Raw genomic sequence first — 21,661 nt, 5'->3', positions numbered from 1 at the left:
CCCTTCCCCCTACCCACCTCCCCTCCAGTCATCAGTTTGTTCTTTGTAGTCGAAAGTCTGTTTTTTGGTTGGTCTCCTTTTCCCCTTTCTTCCTTGGTTTTGTTTCTTAAATGCCATATACGAGCGATGTCTGTTGCTTCTTCTCTCGCCCATCGTGCTGATGTTACTACAAAATGGGTCCCCCAAAAAGGGGTCCTGCAGGCTAAATACGGAGGCAGAGCCCCTGGGACTCTTGTCTCTGTGAGTCCCCTCATGGCCACCACTGAAGGAACATCCCTTCAGCTGTTTCTCACTGCCGCTAAGTCTCTCTCAACGGGAGGGAGCACAGTCCTGCCAGGTCCAGGGGCGTCTGTGACCACACCGCGTCTCTCCTTGTGCATTCCTTCATGACGATGGTGCATGTGTTTTCATTGCAGAGGTCCTCTGACAAGGAGTCCATCCTGACCATCCTCCAGGTCCTCGGAGATCTGCTTTCTGTTGGTGAGTGGGAGGAGGTGGGGGGGTGCTGTGGCTGTGGTGTCTACTGGATTCTGTGTGGTCTGCGGGTGGTGGTGCTCCAGGTCACGTTTTCTGTCAGAGACAATCGGGCTCTTTAATCTTGTCACCCACCCCATGGTGACCCAAACGTAGGAGGAAGTTTGGCTCTGGGTGGTTATTCTATGGTGTCTCATCTGTGGTTAACCCAAGGTCCTCCAGGGGCCTGTGGCTGTCCTTGGAGAGAGCCAGCCCTCGTGACTCTGCCCCTCCCCTTCCTCTACTCCACTCCCTCCGCCCATTTAGAGTCAGGTATTGGCAGCTTCCTAACATATGTCAAGTGCAGATCGGAATATGAGGCAGGAGCTCGACTTAGCGGTGTGGTGAGCTATTAAGTTTTCAGAGAAACGATGACATAGTTCACCACACTGGAATCAGCTGGTTAACTGGGGCATGCCTCTGCTAGCTCACTTCAGTGTGAGGGTTCTGGAAAATAGACCCTCTCGGACATTTCAGCACTCATTCAGTTTTTGTTGCTACGGATGCCAGCCACATTGCATTAGGAAGAAATCTGCACACCAAACAGGCAGGACCAAAGGGAACGTCCCTCCCCTGTCCAGGTGCATCTGGCTTCAGTTCCAGGAGGGAGGGCCCCGTCCCGGTGAGGTTTTCCCATAGGCTGTGCTGCCCTCCGATGGTGGGGTGACTTCCCTACAGCCTTCTGAGTGTGGTACCCTGTGTAGATGAAGCTTTTGACTTGTGGGATGGTGCCTCCTTCACTTTGCCCAGGTGCCTGGAACCCATGCACTGAAACCTTGTAGTTGACCTTCTGCTATAGGAGCTGATCACCGCTTCTTTCGTAGACAATGTTCCTTTTTGTCGGCTGAAACACCGGAGGGTCTTCTTTGCTGATAACGTCCCACCGTGTTGGCCACCTCGCTGGGTCAACCATGCACGGCGCATGGACAACCACGGGGGTCCCCTTCCAAGTTGAAATGTAATCCCTGCTTTTGAGCTTGTCCTGGGGCAAGGTGGGGGAGATCCATGTTCACGACTATTCTTCGGTAGAAAGACCAATGTACCTGATCCTAGCTCAAGGCCCTTTTCAAAACTCCCGACATGGATGACTGGCTGTCTGTTTCTTAAAGAAGCACTCTAGCTGTTTCCCTATATTCCTCTTGTCAGTTGCTGGAGACCAGCACCATAAAGCTGTTACATCACCAATTAAATTATTTCAGGCAAACTGTCATCCGGATCCTCATTACAGAGGACTCAAGCCTATACCAGAGGGATACTGATATTCCCTTTTCTATTAAAGATATGATTCCACGGAAGCCACACACACAAGAACTTATACGACACTGAGACTCCGTTGGTTTTCAGGAAAGTGGTTTATGCAGGTGGACACACTTAGGTGCTTAACTATTCCGTTCTTTCTCCGTGTCTCACCCCCACCCCAATCCCTTCCCTAAAAGTACAGCTTAAATGAGTGCCTTCAGAAACCACCCTGTTTTGGTTTCTGGGGCAAACCGATCCTTGCTCCGTCTCTGTCTGAGGGGTCTGCTTTCTGCGCCAAGAAAATGAGGGTGATTATTTGGGGGCCTCGCTGTCCTCTGCTTTCTCCCTCAGGCACCGACCGAAGGATCCGCTACATGATCAGTAAAGGGGGCAGCGAGGCGCTTCTGCAGACCCTGGTGGACACAGCCAGGTCAGCTTCTCCAGACTACGATGTCCTGCTGCCCCTCTTCCGACTGCTGGCCAAAGTGGGCCTACGAGGTATCCACACCCCCCGGATCTAAAGATGGCTGAAAAGGCACTTGTGGGGTTGTTCTCATGACAGCAATTTAGGAAACTCTAGTGGGGAAGTGCAGGGAAGTCCTAGACACTTTGGAGCTGGGACCAGCCCCACAGGAGACGTCATTTAGTTGTCCAGTGCCAGGGCAGGGCCCCGAGCGGACAGGGACTACATGGGGCATGGAGCAGATGGGGGACAGAGGGGAGGTGCTCCCAGGCAGTTTTTCAATCACTTTAAGAATAAACAGAACATTTCTACGAGCAGACTCTTACACAGAAGTTCATTATATGAGTGTATGAGTTTTCTGGGGCTCCTGTAACAAATTCTCACAAACTGGGTGGCTCCAAACAGCAGAAATATATTCCCTCACAGTTCTGGAGACCAGAAAGCCTGAAATGAGGGTGTTGGCAAGGTTGGTTCCTTCTGGAGGCTCCGAGGGAGAATCTGCTCCATGCCCCTCTGCTAACTTCTGTGTTTCCAGCCAGCCTTGGCGTTTCTTGGCTTGTACACATGTCACTTCAGTTTCTACCTGTGTCTTCACTTGGTGTCCTACTCTGTGTCCTTCTGTGTGTCCTCTTCTTACAAGGACATTGGTCACTGGATTCAGGGCCCACGTAAACCTGTGACCTCACTTTAAATAATTAAATCTGCAAAGACCCCGTTTCCAAAGAAGATAACATTCTGAGGTTCCAGGTGGACACAAATTCTGGGGGGTGAATTTTCAGCCTATTACTAGAAGCCACATGGAACCAGAGCTTCCCTAGTAGAAGATGGGGGCCTTGAACTCTTTCTCCTTAGGCTCCATACCCATTTCTTTTTGCTCAGAGAAGACCCTGAAGCACCTCCCTAAAGCCGTAAAACCTCTCAGCACACAGTTTAAAAAGCCGGGGTACTCAGGAGGCACGCAGCCCTTGCGACCTAGTCATTAACAGTCAAGCTCCAGTTGCGTGAGGTCTTACGTAAGTCACAGTGGGGGAGCTCTGGTGCTGCGGAAGGTGGACCTGTGTTGTCCAGTGCAGGCAGCGGTGGCCACAAGTGAGTAGGGGCTCAGGGGCACCCTGACCTTGCACTGTCTGGATCTCTGCTTTGAGTCCATTCCACACTCTGCAGGTCACGACGAAGACCCAGGCCTCGGCCAGCACCTGCGCGAGCATGTTCTCGACAAAACAATCCAGTCCGTTCATTGAATATTTAGCCCGGAATGTCTGGGCACTGTGCCAGGTATTGGGAACACTGGTGACCAAGGCAGATAAGGGGCCCACTCTTAGGGAATTTACATTCAAGTGGGGAAGGGCTGAAAGTGAATAATTTGCTAGCCAGAGTATGATAATTAGCTAGTAGCTGTGAGGGAAGGAAAAAAAGGGGAGATGTTCCTCTAAGATGGTGTGTTCAGAGAGAGGAACAGGTGAGCCAACACTTGAAGGAGGAGAAGTCAGCAAAGCAAAGAGTAGCCACGTGAACTATAGAGAAAGATGGGAGAGACACTATCTCTACCCTGGTTGTGAGTAGTGTTAACTGAGAAGTCAAATCTGGGTTTCAGGCCTCACCCCAGCACTAATTAGCTGTGCTGCCTTGGGTAAGTTACGTACCCTTTCTGAGCCATTGGTCCCTCATCTACAAAATAGAGGTATGAGTCCTTAATTTTAGGGTTTGCTGTAAGGATTAAGTGAGGTTGGATGTCACCTGCTTAGTGTGGGGGCCTGACAAACTAGAGTCATGTAGGTTTCATAGAAGAGAGAGAGACGCAGGATGGACCAAGGCTATCAGAGCCCTGATTCCCAAGCTCTGCTCCTGGGTCATCCTACTGGCATCATTGTGTCACTGCAGCCTCTGCCATCGCCAGATTGTAGCCCTCACCACTGCCGTGCAGGCTGCCGGGGGCTGACCTAACAGAGCCCGAGAGACGCCTCTGTGCTGGTGAAGGGCTCGGTTGTATTAGTTTGGTTGCCGTCTCTTCGCTGGTGTCCTTTGGTCTAGAGGTGGATATTGGCAAACCGGGTTTAGGATATTGTCTGTTTTACTCATTTCTACCTTCAATGAGTCTGAGAGCAATTCAGGAAAATTACAGATAGAATTTTGCCCTTTAATACGTTCGAGTGCGTTTCTTTGAAAAGACATTTTCCTACATAATCCTGATACCACGATTACAAATCTAACAAAATTGAGAATACATGTATAATTTATACTCATTTCAGTTTCTCCAAATGTTTCCCAATGGGGCAATTACAGATGTGTTCAAAGAAGGAGCCAATCAAGTTCCACACGTTGCATTTGGACGTTCTGTATTTTAAGTGTCCTATATTCCAGAATTATCTTAAAGGAAGAAATTTATACCCTACTAAACTGTAGTTCACATTTGAGGTCAGCCAGAAGCACGCGGACATACAGGTTGCGTGTCATACAACCCACAAGGCCTCGTGTAAATATTACTTGAAGAATGAATGGACTTTATGTATACCCTGCCTTGGCTCTTCTGGACCCCCACCTGGTTCCAGTGGGGACGTACTTAGTAGCATTTTCCGCCAGATGGGAAAAGTCACATTAGCTACGATCATTCTCTTGCCTTCCTGTGCTCCATGCATTGTGCAGCCCTCTGAATTAGTGTGGAACATAACTAAGATGGATTGATTTATGTTCCTAGATAAAAAGTTTGGACAGAAGGCCCTGGAATTGGAAGCACTTGATGTGACATTGATTCTGGCCAGGAAAAACCTGTCCCACAGCCAGAACCTCCTTCACTGTCTCTGGGCTCTGCGTGTGTTCGCCTCTAGTGGTAAGTGACTCAAATTATGGCTTTCTGGGGTGGCTTCCAGACCTGGGCCAGGACACCTAGCAACCATTTAGGGGCTGGGGTTGGAAGGAGGGTCTGGGTGTAGGATATATATTGTCCCAGCAAGATAAATAGGTCACGAGTAGCGTCATGTTCTGGAGGTTATAGAGGTAAAAAGTTCTTTCTTTGTCTCTTCCTCATCCAGTTAGAACTCTTGAGCTCATTACTGAGGTTGGATGCCAGTATTGTTTGCCCTTGGGAAGCACACATCATGTATTCTAGGCTTCTCGATTAGTACTACAAGGTGAAAAAGACTTATGACAGGAGAGAGTGTAGGGTTTTATTCAGGCCTTGTCATATTCACGGCATAAGGCGATGTTAAGAATGACTTTCACATCACAGATCTCCGTACTGTGTCCCCGAAGTTGCCTGTTGATCACAGCATTCTTTAACGAAACATCTTTACCTCATTTTACCTCTGTGCTTCTCAACATAGTCCTCCAGGTAACTAGATGCATCGTGACACATGGGTTCATACTTACTTGCTATCTCCTGCCTGGGATTATTTTAGATTATCATAACAGTCCTGTGTCTAAATTTACCATTTTATAGCCAAGAAGAGGGAAATGAAGCTGGGAAGAGAGAAGAAATTGCTTAAGTTTATACGGACACGTTTGGGGGCTGCGTTTCTAACTCCAAATCTCATGTTTACTCTCCATGTGGGGACACTTGCTATGAACAGAGTAGATTCTGTACCTCCCTTCTCACATAGAATGAGCACAGACTTTATTTCTAGTTTCTGAGCCCCTTTCCTGTACAGTGGAAGTGTTGTCATGCTCTCTAGTGGGAAGAACATGTCTTAGAACCAGGAAGACCTGGGTTTGACATTGATTTCATTCCTTGGGAATCCTACGGCATGGGCACTTAACCTGTTTACCTCCGTTTCTTCCATTGTAAAATTATAGTGGTTATAAGAGCTCCCTGACCTGGAAGATGGATAAGTGAGATGACTTCCACGGGTATGTCTGTCACATTGTAGCTGCTCAGTTAGTTTCCCTTCCCTGTTCTACTTTTTTCCTGTAGTCCTTTGAAATGATAGGAAAAGCACACCTAAGGGGAATGAGGAAGTGACTTTTCCCCCTAACTATCCTCAGAACTACTAAGATTAGTTATCTATCTACTAAGTAAGTGGGGGTCCTATTTTATTTTTTAATTCCATTAATATCCATGGAGGACCCATAATGATAGAGTACTTTCAGGAAAAAACAAGATGGGTCCTTCACTCCATGTTCATGGAAGGAACCTCCTGCCACACTCATATATGTTGACCAGAAAATCAGAATGGGAGAGGCTGAAAAGATCTGTACAAACCCATCTTTAATTAAGGAAAGCCCAAGTGTAGAGCTGTGGCTTTGTGTAGAGGACAACTGTCATTAATAAGCAGCCTGAGGGTGGCTCACCCCCACTGGGAGTTTGCAATAGTAGAAGATTCAGAGTATCTCATTTTAGTTTCCTAAAGAATAATTAGGTTGAATAACTTAGCTTTCTTATTAAGTCTGTTGCTTGTAGATGTCTTGAAGAATTCCTTTTAGCAAGGGGCTCTAAAAATGTTGAGTTAACTGCAGGTATGAGGAGGTGGCCATCTGTCTCATATTCTAAGACCACATTTTTCGTACTAGTGAATTTTTCTATAAAGGTTATTTTAAAATTCATACCGTGACTCTTTATACAATGACATGAGACGCAAGCAGAGTTCACGAAGTCTGTGGACTGATCGCTGTCTCTTTGGTGAATTGTTATCCACTGTTGAATGTCCCAGAAAGCTTTCTAAAAAGCTCCTACCTGTGGAAAGAGTTGGCTGGAACCGTAATGGGGCTGCCACAGCCAGTGAAGCCTTTGGCATCTCTCTACTGGTCAGTGGGGATGTTGAAGGAGCTGCTGGAGGCAGCTGACCTTGGGCAGGCAGCCAGCAAGGAAGAACTTGGCGGTGGGGGGGTGGGGTTCTTATTGTCCCCATCTTTCAATTCCAAGTCTAAAGTCTTCCATATTAGAACCTGTGCTCCTAAAACTATTTCATCTCTAACGCTACTTAATACTAGAATTTCGCTGAATGATTTGCCAAGAGATGGCTCCAGCATGTTTTCCCAGTTTAGAAATAAATGACTGAGTTGGTAGCCATGAGAATGGAAGATTGATGGGCAGGACTAGGATGCCAAATCTCTGAATTTGGATCCAGGCAGTTACTGCCTGTACCAGCCTCAGGAGGGACATATGCATAGAGGGTGTTCCAGGAACACACAGTCTCTGTAATCACGAAGACATCAGCCTCAGTCTCTCTCTGGTGGACTGTACTGGGATGAACTATATTAGAGCCCCCAGATTTCCATCTATCCTTTTTTCCCGAGGCTTGGAGCAAGCCAGGATAAGCCTCCCTTGTTTTTCTCTTTGTTTCTCCATGACCTCCTTGCTCCCACTCATATTTCCTGGAACAAGACTGGTCCAACACACAAGGCATTCCTGAACCTTGGTTTCAGCACCTCCATTGCGGTAGAGGAAAGAGACAAGAGAGTCACACCATGCAAAATCCCTTCTTTCCTTCTTACGTGGGAACTTCTTCCCCTTGCCAAACTGATTCCGTTTTGTCTCTGGGAGGCTCTCCTTATTTTTTTGACACAACCAGAGCTCCTCCTAAAGTGAGCTGAGTGCAGCGAGGAACTGGGGATGCCGCTGAGAGGCCACGGTGTCACTGGAGAGATAAGTGTGACGTCCAGAGGTTTTGGGTCCAAAACACGTATCTGAAGCCCCTGGTCAGCCTGGGCTGACCAGATACCATTGTCAGTTATTTTCTCTCACTCAGATCTATGGATTTTTTAAAAAAATAACTATTCAATTGGGTGAAAATTTCCCAGGCTAGTGACCTTTGAGGAGGAAGAATTGATTCTTCCCTTGATGTGCTAGTAGATGGGGACACAGTCAAGTCTGAGACTCAGTCATGGGAGATCCAGCTACGAAAGCTGTTGGGGAACTTGGAACCAAGGTGCAAAAGAAAGGGGGCTGCCTTCTTCACTAGCTTGCCCCTCAAAGTTAAAGGAGCCAATCCAAGTTGGATTGAACCTTAACCCACCCACCCATGACTTTTCTTTATGGTGAAATTTCCCAATGGCAGAATGAGTCTAAGGAACGGTTTGGTCAGATACTGGCAGTGTGTGTGTGTGTGTGTGTGTGCGCACTTGTGTGTGCCCGAGTGTACGTGTGCTCGTGTGTTTGCATCACAGGGCAAGTTGATGATGGGTGAAAGCACTTGAACAGAAAGCCAAAGATCTACTTTCTGAAAAATCTTCTGTTTGACATTGGCTTTGATATTTTGAGTAAGAACACAATGAAGAGGTACACTGGGTCATCAGGAATGAAAAAACATAATTTTCATGGCTTGGGCCCCCTTTGAGAAAATAGTATGAAAAGGCAATGTGTGCTTTACAGGTGATCTTTGCTTCTAGACCAAGGATGCAAAGAACATCAAGTGTCTTTGCTTTTGAGTGGCCTTTGGCAAGAGATGGAGCTCCCCTATCTCTCAGGCCTACTCTGTAATGCCAAAAAGAATTCTTGGTTTAGGTGGTTTAGTAACTACTGTGATTTGTTCTTTCACAGTCACCACGGGAGCCATGCTGGGAATTAATGGAGCCATGGAACTGCTTTTCAAGGTCATCACCCCTTATACCCAGAAGCGCACCCGAATAATCAGGTAGGGGCACTTGCGTAGTGCTTTTTCCCTCTATGTAGCAGATGCAGAGCTGGAGAAGGCCTCGTTTACTCGCGCGGTGGCTTGCAGCTGAGTTGAGTGAGTTGAGTGAAACACTATCGTGTTTCAACAGGTATCCCTCCCCACCCATGCCTCATTTCCTCTAATCCACACGGTGCCCCTGAAGGGCTATATTATTATCATCCTTGTTTTCAGATGAGGAAACCATGGGGAGAGAGCCTCATCCAAAGGTCACAATACTAAGAAATGGCAGAGCTGGGATTTGAACCTAGATCTTTCTGACTCAAAAGCCCATGTTTCTTATCTGAAGCCTCCAGATATCCTTTTTTTTGCTCATAGTAACTCTACAGAGTTTGCTTAGCCCTTAAAAGAGGCAGTATAGAGGAGACAGGCAGAGGTGACGCCCCTCAGCGCATCTCTAGAATTGGCCAGTTCAATTTTGGTATGAGATCCGGGCCTTAGCACCGTCCATCATGGCTGCGTGCTAGTTTTGAGATGTACTTTTATGACTGGAAAATGAAACTCAGCCCCTTCTCTCTGGCGCTGCTTGCTGGAGTGGCGTGAATCACAAACCTAAAAAGGGAGAGATGGTTAGACACGAGGAGATATTTGGAACCATTAAGATCCATCATTTATGAGGGTGACTCAGCAAGGACCTTGAAAGAATATTAGAAAGAATTCAGCCAATTTCTGAGATATATGGGGTCATTTAGCGGAGTAGCATTTCCATGCCCGGCCATGAGATTTTTCAGCATCTCAGCATCTATCTTAGGCTGTTGTTCCTCCTGACGGTTTTTCTCTTGGGTGTCCCCCAGAATGCCATTAGCATCTATCCTCACCTGTGGCTCTCCACACCAGCATTTCCTAGAGTGAAATACATTCTATTTCAGTAAAAATATGTCCTCATCAGATACATCGAGAACTGTGGGGTTAGACCAAGTTACGCAGGTTCCTTTACAGTGAGACCTCTCTCAACCTTTGTGAAGCCCTAACACATCTGGAATATCCAAGATGGGTCCATGATTCACCCTGTCCTAAACCCGGTTTGGCCAGGAAATGGGTCTTGTTTGAAGACCACCGTCTGGGGGGAGTCACCATTTCTGGGGGGAGAAACTTCTGGAGATCAAGTATTCTGCCAGGTGGAAGTTGGTTGAATTCTACCAGGGAATCCTCAGTTAGTAATAGAGAACTTCAGGGTCACCAGCTCAGTGACCAATAAAGAGGAGCTTTCCTGAATTTCTGTAGTGGTACATTAGTTCCTCTTAAAATTCCATTTAGATCTATTCAGATTTGTATGATGTAGGTACATGTAGTGTTTCTCGTCCTGCGTGGGCCTTTGCTGCTGACATCTGCAGTCTCAACATGTCCTGTGGTCACCAGTCCGTGAACTTGTACTTTTTCCTCTATCGACAAGACCGCCTGTAATCTCTCAGTGTGTCCATTCATCTGTTTGGCAGCTCAGGAGCATGTGGTTGCCTCCCGGACACTGTGTGACAATCGGTGTGATGTCCCCCGGGCCCATCCGTGTAGGAGTGTCACCCAGTTATGTCTTCTTGCCATGCACATGCCATGCTGTTTGGAAGGCTTCTCTAGGACGCTTTCCCAGCCAGCCTTGGCACTAGACTCCTCCCTTCTGGGGCACTGACAGCTTTTATTGTCTTCCTTGTTCAGGCCAAGCTGAGGCAGAGTAAGCCAGAAGGCACAGAAGTCCCCTTCTCAGAGACTCAGGTCAGGTTGCTGTGTCTCTTGCTCTTTTGCTGCAAAGTGAGTTGAATTCAGGCACAGATCCGATCAGGGGGCCGTGGGAGAAACCAGGGACTCAGAGGGGTGGGTGTTGACAAAACGAAACTTTCAGGGACCTCGGGCTGATTTCTGCATTTTTGGTCTGTTCTATAAAATGGGGACAAGATGATTTCCTCTTCCTGAGCCCAAGGCCTGATTAAAACCAAGCCTCCACAGAGAAGGTGTTTCTTCCAACCACTACCATGTGGCTCTCATGGCCATGGCCTTCATGCTGTGCCCTGCCCTGTCCTGAGCTCTTAGCAGGCGTTATCCCGTCTGAGTCTTCTCAGCGAGGCAGGTGCTATTATTGTCCCCAATATGGGGAAAAAAAATGGAAGCCGAAAGAAGTTAAGTGATTTGCTGGGATTTAAGTGCAAGAGCTGGGATTTAAACCCAGTCTGATACACGAGGTTTAGCTCTTTAAGCACCACTGGAGTGTCTTACACGGGTTGTTTCCAGCGTTTTATTTCTAAACCACCACATGTAAGACGATCATAAGCACTTAGAGTTTGTTTAAATTTTTGTTGCCATCTAAATGGCTCCTACTTGTGGAACAGTTTCCTTAATGATAGGAGTCTTTCTCCTCGGTAGAATGGCTATTTCCTCTCAAAGGCTAAATAATTGTCTTCTCCCTCCACGTTTGGACTCTTTCCCACAGCTGCCTTGTTTTCGATCTTACTCCCAGCACCCCCATAGCCAGGTAAGGACAAAGGCACTGAAATCTGAAGACCAGCATTGTAGCCCTCTTTCTAGTAGATTCTGCGGCGAGTCATTTAACCTTTCTTCACTGAGCTTTCACATTCGTCGAAGTGTGGATGTCAAGTCCTGCTTCCTTGTGGTGGTCATTAAGAAATAATGCATAAAAATCTCGTGAGCTTGGAGGTGTCCTAATACTGTTAACCGTTATTAATACAAATACCGCTGGATACTGGGCTGGCTGCTTCAGATCAGAGAGCAGAGCCAGTGGAGAGCGTGCAGATGGGAAGTTTCTGCCACTACTCACCTTCTCCCACGAACTCCTATCCCCCCAAATAATAACTAAGATGTACCCGGTGAATTCTCAACTCCACTTGGATGCTAGAATCTGGGTTTGAAGGGGTCTTCCGGGAAGGAGATGAAGTACCACGTCAGAGGACATGAATAGCCCTACTGAGTGTCATCCTCGAAATGCTAGCGAGCTATGGGTGAGTTGTTCTCAGATGCCTTTGTGGGAGCAGATGCCCAGGGCCATCACTTTGACTCCTCCCTGCCCTGCCTGACTTCTCCAGCGCAAACCTAAAATTAGTGGTGCAGCTGTCCTCCAGCGAAGCCCTGTCTCCATATAGTACTCAGGGGGAGATTTATGGCAGAAGCACTAACCACACACCTTCTAGAGAGAAGGGACGTGCAGAGCAGTGCTCCAAGCCCTCTGGGGCCCTGTGCCTGTTCTCACTCCCAGGGGAGGTGGCTCTTCCTGGCCTGGCTTTCCTCACTTCCCAAATAACCCACCATGCTGGCCTGCTTGCCCTGCCCTGTGTTTGTTTTGGCTTGTACCAGTTCCCTCATGACCATCAGCCCAGCAGGAGCAGCGTTTGCTCCTACAGCCCTCTAACCTGGTCTTCCCTGACTTCCAAGCCATGAAGCCCCTGTCCCAGTCTCCATTCCATCCTTGGGTTCATCTACTGGTCTCTCTTCCCAGCCTACTCTCCCCACATGCGGCCCATGCTGTCCGGCCCCAGCTCTCCCCTCAGTGCTACCCCTGCCCTGGAATGGCATTGCTGCCTTATTGAGTGGTAGAAATTCTCCCCGTTCTCCAGGCCCCACCTGCTCCAGCTCACCAGACAGGAGGAATCGTCTCCCACAGTGCTGCTCTCGCATTTTGTTCATATTTTCATGACCTATTCAGATTTAACGCTGTGCTCTCTTGGCCTTCTTTTGTCTCTGAATTCTATACTTCGTAAAGGTAGAAATCAAATTATATTTACCTTGCTGCTCTCCACAGGACCTATCTAAATGCCTGGATGATGGGAGACTGTTAATTCAATTAAAAAATGTTTTTTTGTGGGCGCCTGGGTGGCTCAGCGGGTTAAAGCCTCTGCCTTCAGCTCAGGTCATGATCCCAGTGTCCTGGGATCGAGTCCCGCATCGGGCTCTCTGCTCAGCGGGGAGCCTGCTTCCTCCTCTCTCTCTGCCTTCCTCTCTGCCTACTTGTGATCTCTGTCTGTCAAATAAATAAAATCTTTAAAAAAAAATGTCTTTTTGAATAACTTATCTAACTATGAGTAAAAGCCAACATTTGGTGAGTGTACATTATAGCAGACATTTCAGATTTGTGAACCCATTCTTCCTTGACTTCAAGCTGGCTCCACATGCATAGTTCCATCATGTCCAAACATGCCTGGGACATGGTGCGGCTGGTCTCCATGAGTGCCGTCATGTGAGGGACTGAGGTGCCTTCTGGGAAATAACTCATTCTAGGAGAATGAGAAGCGGAGTCCATCAGCTTGAAAGACAACACACCATCACTCACTACAGGGAAGGGAAAACTTGGGAGTCTTCTCTGTCTTCCTTACAGTTGTCTGGGGAACTGACCTCTCCTGGTGGAAGGGAAAGATCTGAGTTTGGGGGGACGCCAGGGGGCGGCATTCATATTAAAACTTTGCTTAGTTTTTGAGATAGGCTTCCAGGATTTGGTTTGATGATTGATTCAGCTGGGGCTTTAGAATTTATGGGGGAGCTTTTTATAGCAATAGGGAGGGAGAAATGACACTGGGCCAGGGTGAGCTGGCTCTTGCTAACTTGTTCTGCTGTGGACAAGTTTGTTTATCTGCACCAGAGCTGTCTTTGCACCGTCCAAATTCACTAAGTGGGAAAATTTATTGAGTTGAAGAAGGATTGCTTGTCTGTGACCGAATCATACTGTGACCTTAGAGAAGATTATATTTGTCCCAGAAGCAGACACCTTTTGCTAGGAGCTGTGCCTCTTTCACTCCTTTATTTCCTGAATGGACTTGAGGGTTTGGGTAATAATAATGGCCGTTTTCACTGCTTATCCACCTGACCATTTCCAGAGCATGGCCACATCCCCTCTGATCCTACTGGATTGTCACACTGTAATATCTAACCCAAGCTTTGAAGCTGAGTTACCAGCTGCTGTCATCAGTATACCACCCAGGTCTCTAAACTCTACTGGCTTGTCTTCCCGCAAGAACATCAGTGTCGATTAGAGATGGGTTGAGTCTTCCAGCAGAGAAGCTGGTTCTTAAACTCCATCGTAGTCTCTGACCATTGTGCCACACTTTGGAAAAGAGGACTCAGGGCTGTCCTCAGGCTGAGCGAGTTCCTTCATCCCTCACCTTCATTTTCTCTATAGAGTGTTTCAAAGAATACAGGAGGTCAGGAAGTGTGTCGTTTAGGACCATGCTGGTCTCACTCACACAGACACCAGAATCTCCAATATCCACCCCCCCCTCCCCCCACACACAATGTCTTCTCAGATTATCAGCAGGGTTCTCATGCTATGATTTATACTCTTTAGGTTCAGGGGTTCCTGGGGGCCTGGGTTTCAGTGGGGCTAAGGGGTTTAGAGTCTGTGTGTTCTCCCTGTGCTCAGACACCTTGGTGACAGAAGGAGATGGATGTGTCCGTCTTCAGCAAGCCCTACAAGCGAATTCTTTTGCTTACCCTCCTGTTGTAGTTCCCTGGGCTCAGAATACTTCTCGGTGATCTTCTTCCATCAAAGGCCTGATCTCAAGGCATCTCTGGCATTTGAGCTTTGCCCGAGTGCAGGATTACTGGGCATTGCTTCATTGGCAGTCCTTTATGGTGATTTCATCTTCAATTTATGACCTATAAAAAATGTCCTGCTCCTCTTTTTCCTCCCCTGCAAATCACTGTGTTTTCCCAGAGCCAGGCCTTCTGGGCTTTCTCCAACCATCGCACCATTCCACTTTATCTGACAGATGAGTGGGGACTCAACCAAAGCTAATGGGTTCCCTGAGATTATGAGCGATTGGGTGACTCAGCTACTTTGTCACCAAGACAAAGAGGCAAATTTTCCTGTTTCTCAAAATAGCTTCTGAATTTCTCCCTGGGTGTTCATTTCCTCCTACCTCCCCATTAATGGCTTTGTGACTTTTGCTGCTCTCCACTCAATATAATTAGACTCTGTGGTCTCTGGGGCATGGGCTCACATTAGGGGTTCCGAAGCTGTGTGCTCCAGATCACTTGGACTCAAATACCTTGGAACAGGGACAAAAAAAATTCCATCCCAGCCTCACAAGTGCTGATATTGGGAGTGTGCAACATGGTCTCAACTTACTGACAGAGTGATTAGTGCATTTGCCACCTGACTCCAAGCCTGTAGCTGACGGTGGAATGAATAGTTTCCTACATGTATTAAGCCTTGGCAACTAGGTTGGTTGGTTTAAATCCTGTTCAGCTTCTTGGGAAGCCAGCGATCTCTCCCTGATTAGAGCCCATCATAGATATTCAAGTCATGGGATCTAAAGTTGGAAGGTCTTTAAGGATCTGCTGGTCTAACTCTTTGATTTTAAGATGAGGTCACTGAGACCCAGAGAGGTTGAACTAAGTCTTCTATCCTAGTGTCAGGACATTATTCACTTTCCTGAGATGCTCCGCTGCACAATGCAAATTAAACATGCCCCAAAGTAGGATTTTTAACATTTATTCAACAGTATTCTATGGTCTGTCTTAGTGCTAGGCATGGGGATTTGAAAACAACAGAAGGTGCACCCTGTTCTCAAGTTGCTGATCGTATAGCTACAAGAAACATGCAGTGTTGTAGCAATTTTCTGACCCAGTATTGGCTTGTGCAATGGCTCAGCTTCCTGTTGTGTGGAAATGATTTCTCGTAATGTCTTTATCCCGAAGTGCCCTTATAGCTACGCCCTGTGCCTCAGGAAGCGCTATACCCTGGAGAGCCTTCCTTGAAATGTATAAAGTACTCCCCTGGTGCCTGACATGGGCTGGGGTTGGCATGGCATCAGGCAGGGCTCTTAGTCTCTGCTCTCCCACTCTGACCCCCTGCCACCTGAGTGAGGTGAGCCAGACACCTTGAGGAGCAGAAGTTCTGGAACATGCCCATGGGGTTTCCCTGAGTGTCCATGGCCAGTCCTTGATTAAAGTAGGATGGCTTGGTATGGTATTTCTTCCTTAGCATGATGTGAGATGGGGCAGACAGAAGGTTATTGACTTGCTGATTTGGGGTACATCAAATTGTATAGACAGAGGCTCAGGAAAAAACAAACAAAAACCTTCTTGGACCCCGCATATCCTGGGATGATGCTTCATGGGCCACTTCGCCATGGTGAGGTTCTCGATAGAAACTCCATTTCCATCTTTATCTGCTGAAGCCTGTACTGTCTGGACCTCTCCTTTGATTTCCCCCCTTTATTCCCCTGGAGACTGGAGGCGGGCTGTTGAGGAAATTCCATAGAAGTTAATCTTCTAGCCCAGCCTGACTCAGCAAGGAGCTTTTGCAGAGAAGGTTGTATCTTCCTGTAAATCGTACCCTCCCCGCAGTACTGCAGCTGCCTACAAATATGTGGGAGAGGAGATTTGAAAAACAGGAGAGAGGTATGAAAAGATACGATAGATCAATAGAGCCTCTTTTGACTTTCACCCTCCACTTTGAGGAAAGTGATATTTCTTTTTTTTTTTTTTAAGATTTTATTTATTTATTTGACAGAGAGAAATCACAAGTAGGCAGAGAGGCAGGCAGAGAGAGAGGAGGAAGCAGGCTCCCTGCTGAACAGAAAGCCCGATGTGGGGCTCGAACCCAGGACCTGGGATCATGACCTGAGCCGAAGGCAGCGGCTTAACCCACTGAGCCACCCAGGCGCCCCGAGGAAAGTGATATTTCTAATAGGCCATTTCCAAAATCAGGGATTGATTCCACACTCAGACATCACAAATGATAAAGCACATCGGGGGAGGAAACATACTCTGCTTTTCCTGTGGGGCTATGAGTGGGTGCCTTGCCTGGAGATGTGCTTACTTAGCAGTGACAAGCCAGCTCAATTAAGTGGAAAGGAAAGGGTCAAAAGGAAGCCATTATGCAGATGTACAGTCATCTAAAGCTAGCTGCTTTTAAGAATTTAGGCAGAGGTTGCAGGATGGGAACAGATCGGAGGCTTTCTCAGTTCATTTGTATTGCTATTTTAGTATTAGAGCTCACGTGATCATTAATTACATTCAATAGAGCCAATGAGAAAGGTGGCTAGACTACCATTTAAAAGAAGTGAATTACTAGAAGTTAGGTTTGAATTTCTCTCAGGTGGTACATAGTAGGTATTTAGTAAATGCTAGCTGAATGAATGAACGCTGTTATTTTAGTTTGAGTTGCCCTCTTTTAACCATTTATTCAGTAAGTGTTTTGGGGCATTTGCTATCAGCAGAGATGTGTGAGCTTTGAGATTAAAATAAATATTCCTTGCCCTCAGGGAGCTCAAAGATAGATGTACACATCAGCATGTAAACCAACACAAAAAAAATACTGTAATAGCAGAGTGTTTGAAGAAGGAAGACTTTAGTCTACCCAGGAACTGGCAAAGAGGAATTGACTGAGAAGGCAGCTTTTGCTTTGAAATAGGGAAAGAGTTTCCAGGATGTTAAGATTATAAAATGGACAGAAGCAAGATAGGGACAGAAGCAAGTTCAAAGACTTTAAAAAAAGGAGAGAGAGAGAGAAACCTGTGAAGAAAATGGTGGGTTCTTATGAGGCTGGAGTATTTTGCAAGAAAGTAAGGTCCAGGACCTCACCCAAATTGATTTGGAACACTAGTATCTCACTAGACAATAAAAGAATGGGAATATATAATTCACAAAGAGGAAATAGAAAAACTGATAAACTCAAAAAATATTCAACTTGCCAATAAACAGAAAACACAATTTAGATCAAGACACCAATTTCATAAATCAGAGCAGCAGACATTTTGAGAAATGAAAGTGGTGAGGATTCAATAAGATCGGCACTCACATACGCTGCTAGGAATGCAGGCTGGGAAAACCTTCATGAGAATGATGGGGTGATGTACATAATGTTTTTTTTTTTTTTTTTGAAGTTTCCATTCCTACTCAATTTTTTCACTTCTTAAAATCTACCAAAAAGAATCACTGAAAAAGGTAGATGAAGACTTGTGCACAAAAATATCAAACATAGTATCATTTATAATTGGAATTATTATAGCCAGAAAAAATCTGATAACAGGGGATGAGGTATAGTAATAGTGATATAGTTATACATCATAATATTATGTATTATGGCAACACACAAAAATAGATTAGGAATGATGTATGCTAATGGTAATAGCTTATGATAAAATACTGACTAGAAAAAGTAGGGTTCAAAATGCAGTATGATCCTGGTTACACACATACCTTCTGCTTTAGGCAGATATGAAAGAACTGGAGACAGATTCATCTTCCCACCTGAAAAAAATGAAATCATAGATAAAATATATAAAACAATGTTTTTAAGGATACTGGGCATCAGGGAATGAGGGACAGTGATCCCTGAAAGGTGAACCTTGAATTACCATAGTTGATGACTTAGAGAGTTTCCAGGTTGCAGTAAAGAACAGGGGACCCAAGATATAGCCTAGCAGATGCCCTGACATTGATAGGACAGAGCTGAGGAGAGGACTCAGAGTCTGGAGATAGCAAGCTGCCCAGAATTCACAGAACAGGATGCTGGAAGGAAGAGAGGGAGAGAGGGAGAGAGAGAGAGAGAGAGAGAGAGAACTCTGATGAACTTCAGAGGTTCTCCTTTAAAGATTTTTTATTTATTTATTTGACAGAGAGAGATCACAAGTAGATGGAGAGGCAGGCAGAGAGAGAGAGGGAAGCAGGATCTCCGCTGAGCAGAGAACCCGATGTGGGACTCGATCCCAGGACCCTGAGATCATGACCTGAGCCGAAGGCAGCAGCTTAACCCACTGAGCCACCCAGGTGCCCAGAGGTTCTCCTTTAAGAATTCATCTGGATATTTATCAGTGCATACTTATGGGGAGACCACGCAAAGCTAGGGAAAGACCACCTAAAAGGAATGGAGGGAAAAATGCCTGGTGCTCACATAGGGCTAGATATAATGCTCAGTTCTACAAGGCAGACTGGAAAAACCTTATGATTTGTGGGATATTAGGTAGAATACACAGAAGAGTCTTGCCTCAGTAGTGGGAAGTAATTACCTCTAAACTGAACATTGCTCTGGTCCTGCCTATTACATTTTAAAAGAAAGACATGAAGAAATAAAACTGTTTCTAAGAAACTTACCTGCTTCAGAGTATTTGTAGGAACACAAAAATATTCAGCATTTAACAAAGTAAAAGTCACAGTGTCCAGAACCCAATAAAAATTATCAGACTTTAAAAAGTTATTCTAACCATATAACTAATATATATATATATATATACATATACATATATATATATATATGTAAAAGATAATTTAAAAAGATACAAATTGAACTAGAGATGAAAGCTATGGTCTGCAAGATGTAAATACACTGGATTGAATTAAGTCAAATTAGATCTGGCAGAAGAAAAGATGAGTGAACTTGAAGACATAATGACAGAAAGTACCCAAAATGAAACACAGAGAAAAAAAAAAGTAAGAAAAAAATACACGAAGAGAACACCAGTGAATCATGGGACAACTGCAAGTAGCCTAATAGTACATGTATAATGGGAATCTCTGGAAAGAGCGGGCACAGAAAAAAAAATATTTGAAGAAACAATGGCTTAAATTTCCTAAATATGATGGAAACTCTAAATTTGGAGATCCAAGAAGCTTAATACACCACAAGTACAAGAAACATGAAGACTACTCTAATACAAAACAATCAGATCACTCAAAGGTAATGGTAAAGAAAAAAAAAATCTTAAAAAGCAGCTGGAAAAAAAAAGAGACATGCATGTAGGAAGAAAGAATCAACAGATTTTTCTTTGGAAATAATACAAGTGAAAAAAGAGTGGAGCTTCATATTTAATGTATGGAATTATATATGCCACTAACATATCTTTTAAAAATGCAGATGGAATAAAAACTTTTCAAACATACAAAAAAAGTAAAAGAATTCATTGGTAGTTGACAGGAAATTTCCCCATGACAGGAAGTGTGAAAAGAAAACCTCATGCAGAAAGAAAATAATATTGGGTGAAAAGATACTTACTCAGAAGACTGAAACACTGGAAGTAGTAACCACATGAGTAAATATATTTGATTCTTAGTTTATTATTTTAATCTCTTTAAAAGATATGTAAGGGGCACCTGTAGCTAAGTCGGTTAAATCACCGAGTCTTGGTTTCAGTTTAGGTCATGATCTCAGGGTCATGGGATCAAGCCTTGTGTTAGGCTCCTCACTCAGCATGGAGTCTTCTTGAGATTCTCTCTCTCCCTTTCCCTCTGCCCTACCCTCCCCCACTCACACACTCTCTTTCTGAAATAAATAAAATCTTAAACAGAAGAAAGTATTTCAGTAAAAATAATCACAATGTAGACTGGAGTTTATATTTCATGTAAAGTTAAAATGTGTAACTACAAGAGCACAAAGGTCAGGCTGAGAGAAGTTCAAGTATTTTATTGCAGTGGTCTTATTGTGAACTGGAACAGTAACACTTAAGAGTAGACCGTGATCTCTTAAGGCAAACACTAAAATAATAAAACAAAGCATTATAGCTAAGACAATAAAGATGATAATATGGAATAAAAATATTCAATTTAATCCAAAAGAAGGTGGAAAAAGAAGAAGAAAGGATGATCAAGGAACAAGTGTTGCATGCAGACAATGAATAGGAAGATGGTAGATTCATACTTAAGTACATCAAAAAGGTATAAATGGTCTAAACATCCCAGTTGAAGAATAAAGGCAATCGTATTGGTAGCTAAGCAAGACTCAAATATATGCTGCGTACAAGAAACACACTTTAATATAAAGACACAAGTAAGTTTAAAGTAAAGGGATGACAAACATACACCAAGCTAATACTAACCAAAATAATGCTGGATTATATTTACTAATAATCAGATACAGTAGATTTCAGAGCAAAGAATATTACCACGGATCATATAATGATAATGAAAAAGGGTCAATTTATCAAGAGGACTTGAAAACCTTAAGTATGTATGGACCTAATGACAGCACTTCAAAATCAAGGAGGTAAACATCAGTACAACTGAGGGGAAAAGTAGACACATCCATAATTAGAGTTAGAGAGTTTAATAACTCTCTCAAAAATTGACAGAATGAGTAGAGGAGAAATCAGTAAGAATATGGAAAATTTGAATAACACTATCAACCAATGTAACATAATTGATATTCATAGAATACCTACAAACAGCAGAATATAGATTCTTCTCAAGTGCCAATGGACCTTTTACAAAGGTAGAGAATATTAGGGGCCATAATACCAGTTACAATAATTTTCTAAGAGTTCAAGTGGTATAAAATATAAAGTGTGTTCCTCACCATTATGCTATTAAATTAGAAATCAATAAGAGAAGAGTGTCTTGAGGAGCCCCCAAATGTTGGAAATTAAGTAACATATTCTAGAGAAATCAGTGAGTTAAAGGAGAAATCCAAAGAGAAGATAGAAAATATTTTGAGTTGAATGAAAATGAAATATAGCATATTAAAATCTCTGGGATGCCACATTCTTGGAAATTTATATATCACAGGTACATCTTGGAAAAGAAAGGCCATTCTAATTAATGGCCTCAGATTCCACCTTTAGAAACCTTTAGAAAAAGGTTAATATCTGAAGTAAGTAAAAAGAAGGAAATAAGAAAGGTAAGAATAGAAATCTGTGAAATGATAAACGAAAAACAGTAGGGAAAAATTAATTTCATCGAAAGCTGATTCCTTGGGATCAAGAAAATTGCTAAAATCCGCATTCCAGCTGACCAGGAAAAAGTGAGAGAAGACACTAATTACGATTATCAGGCATGAGAGATGAGATTGCCACAAGTTACATAGTGATGAAAAGAATAATAAGGGAATATTACAAATAACTTAATGCCAGTAAATGTGACAACTTAACATGAAATGGAAAAGTTCCTTGACACACTACCAGAGCTCACT

The 21,661-nt window shown here is 44.5% G+C and overlaps 1 protein-coding gene across 6 annotated transcripts in view; it reads left to right on the top strand.

Annotated features, from left to right (window-relative positions):
• The window catches only part of AGBL1 (AGBL carboxypeptidase 1), a 733,956-nt gene that overhangs the window by 59,715 nt on the left and 652,580 nt on the right, over positions 1-21,661 (top strand). For 5 of the 6 annotated variants that reach the window (XM_047736649.1, XM_047736650.1, XM_047736647.1 and 2 more), the window contains exons 2-5: positions 417-480; positions 2,104-2,250; positions 4,911-5,042; positions 8,688-8,781. In XM_047736649.1, coding sequence (XP_047592605.1) covers positions 2,127-2,250; positions 4,911-5,042; positions 8,688-8,781 — 350 coding nt within the window. In that variant the 5' untranslated portion in view covers positions 417-480; positions 2,104-2,126. Of the gene's footprint in view, positions 1-392; positions 481-2,103; positions 2,251-4,910; positions 5,043-8,687; positions 8,782-21,661 lie in introns of those variants that run through there. The other variant, XM_047736648.1, reaches the window with a different exon arrangement.

Source organism: Lutra lutra, chromosome 7 (assembly GCF_902655055.1).
Source record: "Lutra lutra chromosome 7, mLutLut1.2, whole genome shotgun sequence".
Taxonomy (NCBI): Eukaryota; Metazoa; Chordata; class Mammalia; order Carnivora; family Mustelidae; genus Lutra; species Lutra lutra.
Note: the sequence above shows the minus strand (reverse complement) of the source record. Positions and strands in the feature narration are given on the sequence as shown.